At 30.5% G+C, this 19,686-nt stretch overlaps 2 protein-coding genes across 4 annotated transcripts; both read right to left on the reverse strand.

Moving 5' to 3' along the window:
• Positions 1–24: 24 nt before the first annotated feature.
• On the reverse strand, positions 25–17,533 carry LOC126871529 (laminin subunit gamma-1). 3 transcript variants are annotated; one of them, XM_050630419.1, is made up of 28 exons: positions 17,376–17,533; positions 16,499–16,666; positions 13,155–13,308; positions 11,946–12,311; positions 10,713–10,971; positions 9,056–9,357; positions 8,664–8,869; positions 8,245–8,348; positions 6,407–6,595; positions 6,005–6,230; positions 5,655–5,911; positions 5,339–5,511; positions 5,145–5,277; positions 4,848–5,072; positions 4,570–4,758; positions 4,124–4,309; positions 3,844–4,046; positions 3,551–3,766; positions 3,199–3,469; positions 2,956–3,134; positions 2,752–2,882; positions 2,576–2,686; positions 2,228–2,426; positions 1,918–2,155; positions 1,648–1,823; positions 1,390–1,572; positions 1,188–1,305; positions 25–1,073 (listed from the first exon to the last, which is right to left on the reverse strand). In XM_050630419.1, the coding sequence occupies exons 4-28, from the start codon at positions 12,096–12,098 to the stop codon at positions 838–840; spliced, it is 4,863 nt and encodes a 1,620-aa protein (XP_050486376.1). In that variant the 5' UTR covers positions 12,099–12,311; positions 13,155–13,308; positions 16,499–16,666; positions 17,376–17,533; the 3' UTR covers positions 25–837. The 3 variants fall into 3 exon arrangements, with proteins under 3 accessions (XP_050486376.1, XP_050486384.1, XP_050486394.1); XM_050630427.1 differs by lacking the exon at positions 13,155–13,308; XM_050630437.1 differs by lacking the exons at positions 8,245–8,348; positions 8,664–8,869; positions 9,056–9,357; ... (3 more) ...; positions 16,499–16,666; positions 17,376–17,533 and adding an exon at positions 6,773–6,941.
• Positions 13,864–16,446, reverse strand: LOC126872401 (rhythmically expressed gene 2 protein-like). The gene is made up of 2 exons (XM_050632320.1): positions 15,695–16,446; positions 13,864–15,200 (listed from the first exon to the last, which is right to left on the reverse strand). The coding sequence occupies exons 1-2, from the start codon at positions 15,974–15,976 to the stop codon at positions 14,730–14,732; spliced, it is 753 nt and encodes a 250-aa protein (XP_050488277.1). The 5' UTR covers positions 15,977–16,446; the 3' UTR covers positions 13,864–14,729.
• Positions 17,534–19,686: the final 2,153 nt, after the last annotated feature.

Below are 19,686 nucleotides of genomic sequence, written 5' to 3' on the forward strand. Positions count from 1 at the left end.
AATAATTAATAACATCATATTACATACTCTCCGACATATTGTTTATTTTGTATTCATATTAAATATGTATCAATATTTTTATAAAAATGTTATACACATATAAAATGCTGCATGACGATACATATTATAAAATACATTTGAATTTCCGTTTTCCTTTCGATTTTAAAAATGTTTTCCCAATCTTTAATATTTCATAAACAAGTTATACAATGTATTACATTCAATTTTGTATATTAGAAATTAAAACAATTGCCTTCTTTCGGAGGAACTTTTGAAGCTTTCTTAGGACTTAAAAGGAGACTAAAAAGTATGGCAATTACAATGAAATGATTGTATATAGATACTATATACATGTTTGTACATACGTACAAATAAGTTGTATTACAAAAATGTTGAATAAATTGAATAATGTAAATGGCCTGGTAATGATAACGGAAAGATATGTCTACTATATGAAATCTTTGGTATGATGATCATTATTTTAGTCGCTCGTATATATAAGCACATGGTATTAATTTTCAAGAAGAAATGCAAGATCACATTATAAATGATGTGTTAAATAAAATGATTTAAGTGTAAATACACAAATATCATGCTGCTTCTGTGACGATTCACTAGTATAATATTAATTTTATCATAGGTCTGTAATCAAAATATGATTTATAATTTTTTAAGATAGTTATAATGTATAGCATACATTCTTATTTCAGAAGGATATATAACTAATTTTGCAGCTATTATTTTGAACATATTTTTATGCTTATTTTTTCCTTTAGTGCATGTAAGGCACCTCTAACGCTATGAAATAAACTTTTAAGTATAACTTTATATTGTAGTTTAGGGTTCGAGTCGTACACGATTGTTACAGATGGCAGGCAAAACTTTTCTTATATCATCAATGTTCTCAACTTCCATTCTTAGTCTACTGACCTCATCTTCATAATTCTTTACCCACTGTGTTTGCAAATTTTTTGCATCCGTTAAATTACGAATTCTTTGATCTAGACTTGCAGCTACAATTTCCTTTTCAGCTGCAGCTAAACGTTCTTCTAACGGATTTAAATCAGTATTATCTAAAATAAAGAAATTCAAATTATAGATACTAAAATGTAATGTTTTAAATAATGAATTTAATCTAAAAAAGGTACAGATAAATTTAAAAAATTTGATACAAAACAATAACTTACCAATTTCCGGTAAATTTTCAAGTTCTTTTATTATTTCAGCTACTTCGGTTAGAGCTTTATCGAGTTGTTGCGATGCTAACGTTACATTAATCTTAGCTAGACTAACTTTATGATTTGCCTAAAAATGATTGAATAACATTGTAATTATATTATCGTATAGTATAGTTATTACAATAAGTGATACGTGCAACTAATTCCTTACTTCGGTTGTAATATTTGTATCTTGCCCACTTCGTTTCTCGTATTCCTTCATCATGGAATCTGTAATATCAACTCTTTGATGTAATTTTTCAGCTTCGTTTCCTACACGAAGTGCTTCTATTTTAGTTTTATTTGCTTCTGTTCTAATAGTGTTCGCTTTTTCACTAGCTTCCTCTGCATGCATCTAATATAAACATATTTCGTTTTCAGCGTATAATAAATTATATTATATATTACATATGGGATTAACTGTACTAACCTGAGCATCTTGTGCTATCTCACGTGCACTTTCGGCTTTATATTCAGAACCATCTAATATTTTTTCAGCTTGTGAAGCTTTCTCCTTGGCATTCATGATTAATGATTCAATATTTTTTATATCTTTTAAAGCATCTTGGGCTTTAACGCGCTCTTTTTCTACTTCAGCATGAAATTCTAAAAATAATATTATAATTGAAAAAGACATCTATTTCTCCCCCTTTAAAGAAAAAATATTATCATTAATAAAAATACTTGATATGATATGTACCACCCAATTTCTGTAATGTTTCCTGAGCTTCTTTTAAAGTCTGATCTCCTCGTTTGACAGCATCATCTACTTTTTCATTTGCTTTATCTAATTCGGCTACAAGTTCGGCAGTAGCCGCTTGCTGATCTTGTACTGACTCTATTAACTCCTCACTCTTTCTTATTTTCTCTACCATTTCATTTATAAGATTTTCGTTTTGATCTAACAACAATTGTGCTTGTTCTTTCAATCGTAATCCCTGTAATGTATTTTATCGTCAATATTTAAATTATTTTCGGTAACAATAATAGTTGTCATAGTTTAAATTTACCTCATTATTTACGTCTTCAACTTGATTTCTCAATTGCTCGATGTCAACAGGTGGAAGTGCTAAGTCGAGAATCAGTAAATCTATTGCTTCTTGCGAAACTGCGGATGATTTAGTGGCTGCTATGCTGGTAAGATTTTTCACCTCGCTCATACGATGCTCTAGTAACTCTAATTTATTTTCTAATCCTCTAATATCATCACTAAATACAAAATAAATTTTTAGAAGAAATACAATACAGATAAGATGATTTCAAAAACCATTAGTATAATGGTATCCATTATATCGTAACCATTAGTATAATAATTACGTTATTACCAATATTCTAAGATAAAGTAAATAAGTACATACGTCATGTTAGAATATTTTGCTATAGTTTTTTTTGCGAGACTATAAGCTTCCATTGTTGTATTTCGTGCCTGTTCTGCCAGTGCATGAATCTTTTTCGCTTCATTAACATTTCTGTGAAGTTCGGGCAATATTGATTATGAAGAAATATTAAAGGTTTATAAAATTATATTACTTACAATTCGGCAAAGAGACGCGCGTCTTGCGCGATTGAAGTCATTTGTATATTCTGTTGACCAACTTGATCCGCACGTGATTTCGCTTTTGATAATGCAGTTGCTCCATCTGTGGCTAAATAATCTTCTGTATCCTAAAATTTAATATCTGAGCTGAACATTCAATTTTATAAATTTCATATAATATCATATCAATATTATTCTTACGGTTAATTGAGCATGTATTTTATCAAGCACTTTTTCTGCTTCATCAATGTTCATTAAACCTTCCAAAGTAGTTCTATGTGCATCAAAAGCAGTCAGGTTCACAGTTTGTGCGATTTCTTCAATTTCATTCAGCTGATCACGTAATTCATCAAGTTGTTCCACCAACGTTTTATTTTCATCTAAAATATTTTTTAAATATAGTCTCATTTAAAAAGTATGAATTATTGAATAACTTATACTTACTACCAGATCCTTGTTTGGCAATTTGTAGAAGATTCTTTACTTTATTCTGAACATTTTTCAATTCTTTTTCAAAGTCCGAATCTTTTATAACTGTCGGACTGCTGTTAATCTTTTTGAGTGTATTTCCTAATTCAGCTAAGCGTTCTCTATGGCTATTCACCGCAGCTTGAACAAGATTGTAACAATCAGGACAATCAACGCATCCATTTTGTCTGTTATGTTTGTTCTCTTTACAACGATCACAGCGTCTTCCTTCTACATTGGGGAAGCACTATAATACAGGATTAATTATTCTAATAAATGCATACAAATTAAACTTTCCATTGTATAGTGTAACATTTTATAAACTTACTGGACACTGTCCACTAGCGTCACATTGCAGGTCTTGAGAACCGATATTATCACAATCACAAGGCTTGCATCCTTCTCTACTGAATCCATATTGATAAGAAACACATGCATCACAATGTTGTCCAGTAATACCAGGTCTACATTCACATTGACCAGTAACGGCATTGCAGGTACGATTGTAAGATCCTTCAGCATCACAATTGCAAGGCGTACATCCCTAAAAAATATGTGATTATTTAACTTAGGCGAACAGTAATTATCATACATTACGAAACGATTAGCCGATTGAAATACCTCTCCACTTAGAATATGATAATATCCTTCTTCACATTTATCACAATTTCGGCCGGTTACATGAGGCTTGCAAGTACAATGACCTGTTAATTGTTCACAAGGTGCTACTCTACCATCGCTGAGTTCGACTGTGCCTGGCGGGAAACATTGGCATAGCTTACATCCATCTTCTTTACGATCAGACAATGCGTCTCCGTAATATCCTGTTAAATGTTATAAACATCGTTATTTATAATTTCAAAAAAGTACATGAAATATATAACAGTTATATTTTACTTACCTGAAAGACATTCTTCACAATGGAAACCAGCTGTATTATTTACACATTTCAAACATTCACCAGTTTCGTGATTGCAATTTCTTACAGCGTTCAAGTCGATATTGTTGTTACAATCGCAAGGCCTGCAAGCTATACCCTTTTCAGGATTTCCGAAGTATCCATCCGAACATGTTTCACATCTAGGTCCTAAAACAAAAAATGATATAAATAATAAAACTATTTAAAGACATTGTAGGACTACTCCATACGTTTGCCACTAGAGGTCCACTGACGCTAATGCTTTCTCGCAATCGGTTGTTCTGACAAGTTTCCGATAAATACGTTTTTCAATATGACTTCTTCTATCTCTGTGTCTAAGGAAGGGCCTGATAGTTTATCTTATTAACAAATCCACTAACAAGCCCGGAACGAAACGCTATTTCCTTTAAAGAGATTATTATTCTTACCTGTTCTACCCAGTGGACATTCAGAACAAATTGGATCAGGATTATTGCCAAGTAATATACAAGGCCCATTGTCAGGACAAGGACATGGTTTACAGTCATCAGGTGTACCCTTTAATGGGTGACCGTAATATCCACGTTTACATAATTCACAATTGCTACCAGCCGTATTATGTTCACAGATACACTGTCCTAAAATAAATCGAAAGATATAAATTCTCAGATTCTAGAATAAATTTCTACATTAATCTTCGTTATAAATTCACTCTAAAAAAAAGTACCAGTTTCAGCTTCACAAATATCTGCATGATTATTGCAATTGCACGGGACACAAAGTGCGAAAGGACCACCATTAGGCGGATCATGATGGAATCCAGGTGCACAGGATTCACAAAATTGGCCTACGTAACCATGCGGACATTGACAATGCTCCACCCAATCAGCGGTTTCGCCTGCAGCTCCACGGAGGGCCGTCTCCAATTTAACATCATCTAAGAATCCTCGACCTGTAGAAAGAAAATTAAATGCATCAGTAACTTCATAAACACAATTTTATCTACGAATCTTAATTAAGATACCTTGATGCGTATAGGTGCCACGAATTTTAATAGCTGTTAAGTTCGATAAAATAGACATGAAAGCTCGAGAGGAAAGGCGAGGTTCCCAACCATAACTAGGATGTTCGTGCAATTTGAAACGATATTCATGTGGCTGAAATAATTTTTTAATAATTAATAAGCCATTGATATGATTCCTTCGCTGTCTTACTTACTGTTACTGAAGGTAAATAATTATTTTGTCCAAAAATTGGTTGTGTAATTTGTTCTCCATTTCCTCCCTCGAGGATTATATCGCGGACAGTGGGTGCTGGACCAGCTTCCCCAATTCTTAGTGTAAATAATAAGTCTTGGTTATAAGATGCACGTTGATCCCCGAGGAATCTATCTGCATTTTTCATCAATAAACAGTATGATATTTATTTGTATAAGTGAAATATAAAGCTTTATTGTGCTTATATTTTCTAAAAATTTTATTCTTTATAGTTCTTATCAAAAAATGCAAAGAGTTTATTATGTATTTGTTTTTACCAGGAGCAATAAAATATGCATTATCTCGGTCCAATGCCGTGGCATATATCGTTTGAGTAAGAGGATCATAATGAAGTGGTATCGGGTTACCAGCCACGGTAGCTTTCCATCGTTCAGTTCCTCTCACAAACATACTCTCAATTACAACTTTAGAATACCCAGTCGCTGGTCTGCACACTGAGGAATGTCCGTAACAGAAGCATGGTGTACAACCGAATTCATTATCCATTGCAAGATTGAAAAATCCCGGTTTACATCTATTTATAGTAGAAACGGTATTATTACTTGGTTTTTTATCTTTATTATACACGTTATGCTGTTAAAAATATTAACGATATAAATTTACTAACACTCGACATCGCTTTCCTTCAACATTTTCTTTGCAGATACAAACACCATTAGTGGGATCACAAGTTGGTGCATTCGCAAGGGAACCGGCTGCGTTACATTCGCAAGAGGTGCAACCGTATGATCCAAAGTTGTAATAATTTGCTGCGCAACGATCACATTTGTCACCTGTTACACCAGGTTTACACTGACATTTTCCTTCGCTGTTACATTGTAAACTTCTCGAACCTGTAAAATGACATCGAATATTTATTTATTTTTTATTTTTAGTAAATATAAAAAGTTTAAATTATTTTAAATATTTTAATCGATTTTTTATAACTTTTTTTAAAATATATTTCAAATCAATTAATAAATAATAAAAAACTGTCAAGATCGGGATGGCGAAGAATGCAACAATTTACCAATTTCGTTGCAGTTACAAGCAACGCAATAACTGTCTTCCGGACGCTGATAGAAATTCTCCCTACAATGTTCGCAATTCGCGCCATCACGATTAGCTCGACAATCCAGGCAGTGACCACCGTGACCAGAAGCCTTGTATAGTTCCTTATCGAAGAAGCATCTCTCTGAATAACCATTGCAGTTACAAGCTGAAAAATAAGGTCATGATACAGATTAAGATAAAATTTAAACAATAATGAATTGCTTGTATATGTGTAATAATAAATAATGATAGATTAATATAATGATAAGTAATATTATAAAAAATAATTTTGATAGTGTATTATTTGTTTTAATATGAATAATAACATTATCTAGATATTTACTGGATCCCGAATACCACGGAAGAATCCCGTCCCACCGTGATGAAGTACTAATCATCACATTCACAAGTAATAAACATGCGATTAATCTCATTTTAGACGACCAGTTCATTACACAATTTATAAACAAAGAAAAAACGAATAATTTTTCATAATTATTATCACTCTTCATCAAAATTTGAAATTCATTTTGAGAATTAAAAATTGAATAAATGTTCTTATATATTTTTAGTAAATGATCCGCAAAAATATAAAATATATAAAAAATTGTTTAACTTGGTACAACATAGTTGCAATAAGTTATAATATATACATGTTTAAACATTGACAAATATAAATTTTTTTAACAATAAACACTGTTTGTTTACATTGATTCTTCTATAAGAAATCGTTTACTATAATTGCTAATGACATTTAACGATGCAATTTAATGACGTTTTGTTAATAATAAGTAATATATTTGATTGCACTGAATAAAATCAAGACCATCTTGATTTCTTGTTTGAAAAATTCGCGTCAATACACGATCTAATCAACGCGATGTAATAAATATCTGCTTGTATCGTAGTATCTTGAGCACTGAGCCCGCGATCTACAGAAAAGCTGCATTGTGTGCTCCTGTATTGCTAACAGTCCCCACTTCAGAACAAGCAATGAACGTAAAAGGTAAAGCTGGTTAGGTAATGCCAACGTGATCGTGAACGCGAACTCTCTTCGACTGCTTGAAAAGGTGATACTCGCAATACCGAAGAAATTGTTCTCCCTTGTATAAAATACCTTCATATTCGGTATAACAATATATGCCAATATATTAGATTTATAGCACGCTATTCTATGTCGATCTGTGTTACAAACAAATAAATAATTATCAGTGATATCAATATTAGAGCTAATACGAGATATATCTATATCATAGAAAAATTAAAAAAATGTAACAACAATAGAAGTTCTATTTGTTAATTTTATGTTTTGTTGACTTTTTTCAATAAACAACTGATACACTTAATAAAAATCTTTTTTTTTTCTTATTATCATCTTTCGTAATAAGCAAATGCTTCTTTTATTAATGAGATGACATTGACATTGACAACATATGAATTCTCTTATTACGTACGTTTACTAGATTCTAATAAGAGATAAGAAAATGGAGCATAATAACAGATTTAAATAGAAACTAAATAATAATACGATTATCATTTATAACAATCGTATTATCGTACGAGTATGTTCTAGTCACCGAATATAGTACCTGAAAACCCCCCGTTTGAAGAGCAGGTTTGTCAAGGCCCACCTACACACTGGCCAGGATACTGACCCTTTATTGAAGATATTCTCTTTTCATTTATACCCATGATATGCGTGTGTGCGTGTGTATGTGTGAATAGTTACACACATGTATCTTCTTACTTTCTGCTAATTCATTTCTTAAGGATACTTCGCAAAATTACGTTATATAAAGCTATTCCAATACATACGTTTACATTCGTGCGCATCTTTAGTAGTGGCACGTCCCCACGGTGCATCATTATAAAAGGGCAAACACTCATTGCAATCTGGGCCAGCAGTATTATGCTCGCATCTGTAAATAATTAAATTTTGTCTCTTTCAAATTTGTAGTTGAAAATCATAATATACATATAATAGGTGGAGGAATTTAATGAAAATTTGACGTAGCCGCATTTGAATATTTTCTTCAAATCTTAGGTATATGAAACGACACGAAAACTTTTTTATTTTCCATATATGTACGCATTTCCCAATTATTGAGCGAAAATTTACAAAATTACGAAGACGTTTTCCGTGATATTTTATATCCCAGATATTATTGATATTTAATCATCTTTAATGAGTAATAGTATATTGCAAGAATATGTATCTCCATACATTATCTTACCTACATACTCTGCGAGTTTTTCCATCCACGCTGGTACTGTTTACACATTCTCCAGCGTGGCCGTTGCAAGCGCAACGTGCTCCAACGGCGACGTCAGCGATCGCATAGTAGTAGGACTTTAATACATGATCATCGCCAAAAACTTCGTCTCCAAAAGTGTTTAATCTATCCAGAGTGATCCTCAAATCCGTTGCTTGTACCCATTCCTTAAAACGAGGATAGCGTTCGTCATTTACTCATTCTAAGATGTATTATTTATAAATCATTTTGTTATATAGATTTATATAAATCAAAAGTGAAATCTTTATATGATCCTTACTAAGCAGAGTCACTGTTAATAAAGAAACGCGATTTCAGCGAAGAATTATGAAATGATAAAATGAAAAGTGTACCTGCAATGCTGGATTAGTTTCGAAATTATATGCCGAAGGTCGACCTTCTAGAGTGGAAAATGCAACAGTACCCTTGGTCAAAGGCGATATATCGGAATAGTCGGAAGTACACAATACTCTGGTATCATCTCCCCGTACAGTTTCCTTTAAATCTGGTAAGTCATATGTATCTCTGCAGGTCGCAGAATAGAATTGGAAAGGTTCCCATGGCGACTTTTCGTTCTTCCTCTTATAAATACCCCAACTTTCTGGACGCGGCGACTCGAAAAGTGCTCTAACGTAAGTTATATCGAACGTTTTGCCTATAATTATTTAAAAACACTACATATGAGAAAACAAGGAGAAATGTAAAATATAGACACATAAATATTTATTATTATCATTATTAGTAGTACATAATATCAATATCATATAATAAATATTTATATATATATATATAATAATTAAATATTTTTTTGAAAAACGTGTTTTCAACTATTTGAATGATTGTTTGAACGATATTGAAATTATTACGAAATAAAGGGATTCTACGCCACTGTAATTCTTCACTGTAAAGCCAGCGGGGTGCAAGTGGCTGATTCTTTCCTAAATGAACACGTGGTACACAGACAGAGATTCTATGTTCTTCACGTGTTTAAGGAACTTCCACTATTATCCGGATTCTCGAGACATGCTGTTAAAATTAGTTCACGCGCGTATGGTAAAACTATTTCATGATAAGGATCGTTTCAAAATGTATAACACTATCAATTTTCAATAGAGGAAAATGTCGTAGTGTTGTAGAAGTACGAAAAGGTATCTTCTAGCGGCATGTACTATTAACAGATGCTGAAGACGCAACGTTAGCATTTTACTTTTACAAAAGTTTGTATATTGTTATCTCTAACTTTAACAATAAATATTTAAATAATGCGTTCCCTGTTTACACGAGAAAATAACTTCAATTTCGCGTTAAATTTCGATAGCAACTTTCACAACTATTTTTAAAGAAAATTTATAAAATATCATAACGGTAAGTAAGTAAAGAGAGAAGCTTACAAAATAAAATATTAATACAGGAATAAAGGCTCGCTTACATGTATATTTCTCCATCAGTTCGTGGTTGCGAGAATTATCTCATCACACACGCATCCTCATAGATAAGGATGTGAAATAAAAAAAGATTAAAAAGGGAGAAATAGAGAGCTACAATCATTGAGGACGTGTTAAAAGTTCATCGCAAATACCGATGAATGAACTGCCTTCCTCTATCTATAGTGTAAGATTCATCGACATTATCTACTATAATTCCGCCACGAATGGTCTCAATTAAAGCGATCCAAACCACAGCCACGTTTGAATTAAACCACAATACTTGATACATCGCGGGCAAATTTTAATACGCTGAAACGAACGTTTTATTACCATATCATACATAATGAAACTCATTTATTTTGAACTCCATTTATTGGGAAAAATTTGTTGATTAATGGCCGTCCACACGAAGTCCTGTCCATTGAATTCATTTATCTGAGCGTAAATTTCCATTATACGAACGGAAAATCATAAATTGTGGAGAAAGCCAGTGTATTCTTATTATATATATGAACTGGTAGTTTCGCAGAATTTAGATAAATAGAGCTCTACTATAATTAATGTAGCATCTAGTATGGCATACCTAAATGTAGTGTGAGATTAACTTGATTTGGATATTCGATACCCTCGAACATTGTTTCTGACTGCCACCAAGTTGCATTGTCGTTATTGTCGTGATCGGTAAGGTATAAAGCCTGATGATCTCCGTACTGACATATCTCGCAAGATTTCTTTTGGACCCCAGTCTGTTTACAAAATTCTGTTGGCCGATCTTGACCACACGTGTTCGTTGCTTCCATAAGTACGTTAAATGCCGCATTCTCAAAAGGTGGTATACACCTCTATAACACATTGCATTTAAAATCATTTCAAAATCAATTTAAAAGAACCGCAAATTTTTATCGAAACATTAACAAAATTTTCTTTCTTTTATAATTTATATCTTTTTTTACTGCATAGGTTTCTTATCCTCATGTTCCCAAAAATAAAATTTCGACATTTTTTTCCTGGAAAAGAAATTTCAAATTTTTTTCTTGAAAAAGAATTTTTGAATTTCTTAATGTTCTAATTCTAATTGCTAATATACTATAGTAGCTCACACAAATGTTGCAAGGCCACCTAGGATGCTAATATTCACATTTCCGTCCCAAGTCGTTCCTACAAAATTATATTTCCTACAGAATTCTTGCAAGGATATATTATCGAAAGAATCTTACTACGTAAATATTGAATTGTACTACGTAAATATTGAATTTTAACACCTCTAACAACAAATACAATAGGATGACGTAGAAAATAGGATGAAATATACAGAATTAGTATTTTAGAACTTTTCCGTTCCTTAATACTTAGAGGGTTTATTTAGTTTTATCTCTCCAGCTATCACCGAAAGTTGATGTAACTTCGAACCTTCACTGTGATAACCTAATGTAGTAATATCGAAAAAAGAAACCGAAATTCTGATGACTAAGAATAAACAGCAGACTGCTCGTATTTATGTTCCTGGAGTAGTATAACTATGGAGAGTGATAAACGCTTACAAAAGAAATCTCGAAAAATTCAGATCACTATATTGTATGGAACATATAAAAATGCATTATAAATTAACTATTTAACTATATTTATTTAATACTATTTAAGTATATAAGAATCGAATATAACGTCATTTAACGTGTATTACAAATTATTTTTGTTTTACATCAAAATTTTTCAAAATTATGTTTGACAATCATAAAGTTTAATAAAAAATTTATATACACTGTCAGTTTTATTTCACGAATATAATAAATAATATATTAACAAAAGGAGCACGAACCTGTGGTTTTCCACTGTCATCGTAGCATTTATCTTCGTCTCGATATTTTGGAAATCCACGGTATAAGTCGTCTGAGGGGTCAGGTTCTGCAAATACTGCCACCAAGAGGATTGGAATTAACATTAACATCTTCTTATGTCTTCCTCTAGTCATGTTTGAACCTTTTTCGATGAGTCTTCTTTGTCGTAATTTCGATCCACTTTTATTCGGCAGAGGTAAATCCGTCAAATTCCCACTTTTTTGAATTTTTTTGAAGATTAGAGCGAGCACTGATTTTCGATCGGGCCCATCGACAAGGACACCCCCAACAATAATTTTTTATTTTTTACTGTTGAGACCGCATTCCGCGAATCGCCTCTTATCTACCTAATGTTCATTAATCTTTGCATTAGCTCTCAGAGTCGTTATTCGTTCTTAGTATATTGAACTTGATATAAAAAAAGTTATATATAACTTTTATAAGTTAAAGACTATTATCATATTTATAATTTATATTTTTAAATTATGAAATTTTAATAATTAAATTTTTACAATTTAAGTAAGATATTCTATATCCTATATTCTATTCTATATTTATACATTTTTCTATTAAAAATGAATCACTAAATAAAAACTTAAAAAGGACGGCGAATAGAAATCGCTCAACATAAAATTATCACGTAAAATAAAGACGTTATTGAAATTGTGTACGACAATTTCATAGACTATAATATAAGTAATAAAATCGTCTAAACAATTTTTAATTCAAATTAAAATACTTCTATAATATCACACAGGTGGCGTCTGTTTGAATAAAATCGAACACCACTTTTCACTTTTTTTAAAAATCTTAAAAATTAAAATATTATATTTAACGATACTTCGTTTTAAAAATCTAGGAGATAAATATGCATATATTCTCTACGAATACAAGTTTCAGATCATGAATCATGAACCGCAATTTGAATAAACACTTATAAAATCATAATTTAAAAAGTTAAATTGTCGTTTCATACATTTGCACAATTTTATTAAGTATAAAAGTAAAACTTTAACAAAAAAAAAATTATCTGTCTTTAATAATCTTTTACTAAAGTAGCAGTAAAATTTCGACATTCACAATCGTATAAATCACAAATTTGCCGCGAAGTGTTCACTAGTACTTTGGTCAACAGAATTCACACAAGCATCGCGAATTTTGAAAACAAAGAAATGAATTCTTATTCTAACCTCTTCGACCGACGGAGAATTGGAAAACCATGAAGAAAGCCTCTCTTCATGCAACAGCTTAGTGAGAAACTGAACGGGAGGGAGTCCGTGAGTGAGGCTGTGGGAAGTCGAATGTGCGGATGCCAATGTTTGTGGTGGTAACGTGCCGCCACTCCTGGTAGAAAGTGTAGGCCAAGAGAAATGTAACGACCAAATCGTTAGGGTTACATTTCGCATTTTATTATTACTAATATTATATGCAAATATACAATAACAAATAAGGCAATAACATCTTTCTAGATTTTAATTTTTGAATAAGAAAAGTTCGTTTAAGAATTTGAAAAAATATATTCTCTTTATATATTCTCTTTATATATATATATATATATATATATATATGTTAATTTAGAATGTTTGGTTAAGAATATGATTTATAAGAGATTTTTATTTTTGTTAGTTGAAGTGAAAATTAGAGATTATTTGTTAGAGCTCGTGACCAGTATATCTTGCTAGAACGGAAGTGAAAAAGAGATTACTCAGGAAATGATGACTTCTTTCTACTATTATCAATATTGTACTATAATATACTTCAATTTGTTGTTTTCAATTTCTTTAAATAGGATATGTGGAAAAGTAGACTTTTATTAAAAACATTATTATAAAAATTTGTAAATAATATTGTGTTAATGAGAATGAATGATTGAGGATAACAATAAAAAGAAACGAATACTAAATTTATAACAAATACGATGTGTATTGACAAACTGTTTTATGTATAAAAAAATTGTACAATATTTATAATTCGATGTTTATCACTTAGAAAATACCGACAATTTAGACTATTATCTTTTTACCAGGAAATGGGAAGTGATAACGCAAGTCCACCCATGCGTTTATATAGTTTTTTAATCAGTAATCGTTTCACTGTCATTAATGTGATTTGATTCGCAATTGATAAAATGTTCAGTTAATTTATAAATGAATACAAGCATGTAAGTTCAGTATGTTGGATGAAAATAATAAAAAACTGTAGGAGCAATAGAAAATTATATTTGTATAAAAATATAAATGTATGATAAGATATGTTTTTTCTTTAAGACAGTCTTTTACTACATTTATTAGTAGTGATACTAGCATATTATTAAATGTCGCTGAGTTCAAGTAGTATGAAGAGGTACATGAGTTATTATTAACATTTATATATGCATAAAACAAAATTATATGTATGTATGGCATTAGTTATCATCTGAATTATATTTCCATAACTGCTATTATGATCTTACATGTTCATTGGAGTATAACTTAAACATACGTTATATTCATAAAAAATTACATTATGTATATAAGCGTATGAGATATTCCTCGATTTTATCTTATAATCTAACAATAAACGCTCTCATATTCGTGAAATACGATATGGAAAATTCTATTCCTAACAGTCAATTTCTTCAACATGAAATAGACATATTAATAATATTTATCAACGTTATTATTTGTTCCATCATAGACAAATGTGTCTTCTTTTGATGAAATAAAGTCTAAATTTTTTGATGATTAAAATATTATTTTCAAAATCATTTCGTTAAATCGCGTACACTACATGTTCCCATCTAAAAGTGTAGAAAGGTGTACTCTCAAATCTCGAAGATTTCTAAACATGTCCTCCGCAGGGATTTCTTTTTGGTTCCCATCATTATCATGTTGAATAAGAATTGCATTCCATTTTGCGTCTTTAGCACCAATGTAGTCATTATTGACAGAATCGCCAATATGTATCGCTTGTTGGGGACTTATGTCGATACTATGTCGTTTCTTTGTTAACCTGAGCGCCTCGTCAAATATCAAAGTATCTGGTTTCTCCACGCCGAAATCGTAGGATGTTAAGACAAAAGAAAAATAAGAACGTATCCTTGTATCCTCGAGTATCGCTTCCAATCTCTCATCGAAATTCGATATTACTCCCAAAATCAGTTCTTTTTTTCTAAGATAGTCCAGTAACTCGATAGTGCCTGGATACTTGTGCCAGCACATACTCGTGCCATAGCATCTTATCAAACTGTTAGCAACCTATGGGTCATAACGATAAAAAGGGTCATCGATAGTAGGTATGAGTTTGGGTTAAATTCTTTCGGTAACCATTTTTCTCTTTATTTTTGATAGTACTTCCTTCATCTTATAATATATATATTTTTATTAATCACGGAAATCCAAAACTGAAGTTAATAAGAATAAAAATATATTCCTTAGATATAAAATTAATAATAAAATAAGATAATAATGAAATATAGATGATTTGTATTCATTTAAAAGGTTCAATCTTTTTAAACGGTTTTTAAGTTTAATTCATCCTTAAAAGTATTAATTTCATTTATAATAAATAATACCTTTAAGCCATATCTAGATATGATTAATACTTTCACAGAATATAAATGTGTATATAAATGATCGTTTGTTAAAAATTAAGTGTGAAAAAATTAAATGTGAAAAAATCAAATAAAATATTTGTTTTATTCGTTTCATAGTAAAATATAAATTTCCGACATCGTGATGATTTTTATCACCTTATCTAAAGTAGCATCCGAAATGTATTTATGTTGATCCTTAAAAACACTATGAACTAGTTGCCTCCACCAATTTTCCCATCCGATGCCTGTGTGTTTCCCATAAACAGGATGTTCTAGACTAAGCCTATGAAAGCTGTTTTTGAAGCTTCGCGCCAATTTGCGTCGATCAAGTGGCAAGCCGTGCTGAGAACCAATTTCGACGTAATCCTCCAATTTCGTCATCAGCAACGTACCAGTGACATCGAAGGTTATTAATCGCGGTCGGATGATCTTTATCATTTTAAAATTTTATCTATAAAGGGAGATACACCAAATATCTAGCACATTGCTCCTGTGACAACAGTATGCAACCAAAAAAATAAACACTTGTTTCATGTCACGAACAGTACTACCAATCTCAACTTCGCGTAACAGAACTTTTTTAACATTTCCAACGCCACCGGAAGTTAACAATAAAGTTTTTGGAATTTACATATTTTTAATGTATTTAACGTATGAAAACATTATTTTGATATTACTTCGAACGATCTGATCTTTTTATATGCATTTTGTATGTATTGCTTTATTGTAATATGTTGAATAATTATAGCTCTACATTATATTATGTGATATTTAAAAATCTATTTATATCATAAAAACTTAAATTTTATATATAATTATGTAAAGAAATTATATCATAGTAGCATTTTGTTTGTAATATTATAGTTATAAAATATTGATAAATTCTTATTCATGAAATTTATAAAAATGGTTTGACAAAAATTGTAAGTTATTTAAAAAGTAAGTTGAAAATATACTCACGTATGAAACAACAATATCGTGAAGAAACACAAACTGTACAGTAAGGGCATTAGCAATGCTCATGTACCTCGTGCAGAAACCAGAATAGGTATGACGACTATTCTCACGCCGTTTATCCGTTAACACGTGACATATTCCTGAAGGAAACGTGATACGGATAATATGCATCTATGATATATTTCTACCATAAATTTTAGATTAAAATTAAGTGAAATTAGAATAATTTTAATATATTATAATATAATATCCTTTCGAATCATTAGAATAGTGTATACGTGTACATGCACTTGTAGTAATCATTTTTGTATAATATTTATAGTGTTTATGCTTTAAAACACGGTCATACAAATAGGTCTAGACACTCGCTAGAAAACCCCGTCCATCTCTTAAATCGAAAAAGCTCCGTTTTGCGTACAGACAGAGATGAGTAGAGTGTCTCTGTCTCTGTCTGAGATATTCATAGCATGCCACGCGCAGAACGAGATTTCTTGTCTTCCATGTTGGTATCTCACGACTCAATTTTTCAACAATTCCTTCTATGTTTTCGGTATATGAATGTCAAAACCTGTTTGCATGACCCTGCTAAAAGATGACTTATGTATTATATTTGTTTTGTATACTTAATAACTGGAATACTTGAGTAATTGAATAATTATAATTTGCTAAAACAAAGGTAATTTCGAAAGGCAAATTTCGAAGTATATAATAGGTATTATACAGAAATTGGCAGATTTGTATAAACCGCGATGTTAATTCTTTAATGCTTAAATTTTTTTGTATGAATTCATATCCCCAGGATATATTTCATATTTTCTGCTTTTGTGACCGAGTATGGAATAGAAAAAATATTTTTACTGGAATAGGGAGGCTTACATACCTGATTGTGCAAAAGAATATAAGAGTATAACAATTAATAATAGCAAAAACAATAACATAAATAATAAAAACAAAATAAGATTCAAAGTTGTCGGAAAGAAATAGCTATATAGAAAAGAAATTCCCGATCGCTGTCTGATTAAAGACTAAAAGAATAGATGCGAGAAGCTAGCACAAAAAGCTGCTAAAATTATCATCGTTTATTCACCAAATATACAACACACAGCGTTAGGAAGGCAATATATATATATTCTTAATATAAAATATCATACTTAAAGTCATAGATATCATTGGATAAAGAAAACAAGCTACCAGAAAACGAATGTATAATAAATTTGGCGTACTAATGTATTAATGTCAGTATTAATAAATTAAACTGATAGAACTTATAAATTATCTAAATTTTATCGAAAATGCATATTTTATACGATGCAATGATTCACGAAAAGTTGTATAAATTTTATATATAATATTTTAATCAATATTTAACAATTGGAATAAGTACATAATACTTCTCGCGTGATTTTGTTTATCACGCAATAGATAAAAATGTTCATTTAGTATGCAATGTACACAAGCATTATTTTATAAGATGCATGTAAATATATTATATATATATATATATATATATATCAGATCGTAAATATAACGTAAAAAACTTCCATTATTTCTATGTACAGTTTTACGTATTTATGTATTATATATAGACGTGTAAAGATATATATAAATTACAAAACATTATTATTTAATATCTCTAAGGGTAATGACAATAATATGTGCTCCTTATATTCTCTATTGGTACGTATGGAAAATTGTAAGATCTTATTGCGGTCACTTACAGTTATTTTGTATCGGGAAAAGAAATATCCGGGGGAAGTTTGGCCATTTAACGATCTTTACGCTAATAAAATCTAATTATTGCGCGCGTATAGTTTTTTAGTCGCCCTATCATATACGCATTTGTTTGGCTTTGATTCCGTGATTTAAAAACTTACTTTTTATCACTCTAATTACGCGAAAATTATGAAAATATCCCATTAGTATTGCTAATTGATTCGTATAAAAAATAAAAAGTTAATGATTTAAGAATGATGTCTTAGAACTTAAGAAGAATGGTTTAGAACTTAATTCGTAGAGCAGGGTTTCTCAAACTCTCTGGTACCGCACCTAACGTCATGAATATTTACGTATGCATTTGTTCGATTAAATTTTGTTTCTGCTCCTTTGTATTTTGCTTCAAATTAGAAATTTTTGTTCTTATATTTTTCTTTTTTTTTTATTATTAAGTAAGACACGAATACAAAGAATTTCTACAAAAAACTATCAATATGGATTCATATATAATATTTTGAGTAAGCATTTTGCACTTTCATTCGATATTCAATTTTTGTTTCTTTCCTAAAACTCTCTTGGTCTTAAGGAAATATATTTTTTACCACAGCGATTTAATTGCACTTTTACAATTTTCATTTTCTTTTCTTTGTAAATATGTACGATAAGGTACAGAACTTCATAATTTTTTCAGTCAAATATATTTTAATTCTATAAGCTTATTCTACATAGAAACATTTCATGGAGGGTTGAAAAAGCTGCTCGATTTAATCTCTCAAGATCACCGTCCAGTAAAATACTTGTGACATTCAAATGCAAAATGCTTCGATATCTTAATCTTCTACTTTTTACGAGTTCTCAGTTTTCAATCATGTTTTATAAACTTTATACTCGTTCGATCTATTTTTGAGAATCCCCGCAATAGCGAACTCTCAGTTACAATCGTTCGAACAGCTTGCTGATGCATTTTATAAAAAAACAGTTTAAATACGTCGTACTGACTAATCATCACAGCATAACAGTAAAGACGTAAATAATAGTAGTAGTAATAATAGTAATAATAGTAATAGTAGTAGTAGTAGTAGTAGTAGTAGTAGTAGTAGTAGTAGTAGTAGTAGTAATAATAATAATAATAATAATAATAATAATAATAATAATTATAATTATAATAATATTCCTTTTTCGTATATCCGTATAAACCAAAAACATAAAAGTAAGAGATACATTTTTTAATATATTGCGCATCTCTTTTAAGTATGTTCTATATTTATATATATATATATACGATTTATATTATTTATTTATCTATCAAAATTTGGTATCTCACAGACTTTTCTATATGCGTATATGTATATAATATATATGTAATAGAAGTACATATCATTTTTGTTTTTCCTCCTTGATATTGATATAATACAAATTCATTGATTCACGATTGGTGTTGATTTGTCGAGTTTGCTTTGCTCTTTCTAACGTCACGT

Source organism: Bombus huntii, chromosome 1, assembly GCF_024542735.1.
Source record: "Bombus huntii isolate Logan2020A chromosome 1, iyBomHunt1.1, whole genome shotgun sequence".
Classification (NCBI taxonomy): Eukaryota; Metazoa; Arthropoda; class Insecta; order Hymenoptera; family Apidae; genus Bombus; species Bombus huntii.

What these genes read in the sequence shown, in the direction of transcription:
- LOC126871529 (XM_050630427.1), bottom strand. Translation starts at nt 12,098, where the DNA reads ATGACTAGAGGAAGACATAAGAAGATGTTAATGTTAATTCCAATCCTC. An exon ending in TAATCTCACACTACATTTAG is followed by an intron (nt 9,358 to 10,712) that starts GTATGCCATACT and finishes AAATAATTATAG; the next exon opens with GCAAAACGTTCGATATAACT. An exon ending in TTGTGAAGAATGTCTTTCAG is followed by an intron (nt 4,047 to 4,123) that starts GTAAGTAAAATA and finishes AACATTTAACAG; the next exon opens with GATATTACGGAGACGCATTG.
- LOC126872401 (XM_050632320.1), bottom strand. Translation starts at nt 15,976, where the DNA reads ATGATAAAGATCATCCGACCGCGATTAATAACCTTCGATGTCACTGGT. An exon ending in CGGATGCTACTTTAGATAAG is followed by an intron (nt 15,201 to 15,694) that starts GTGATAAAAATC and finishes TATGACCCATAG; the next exon opens with GTTGCTAACAGTTTGATAAG.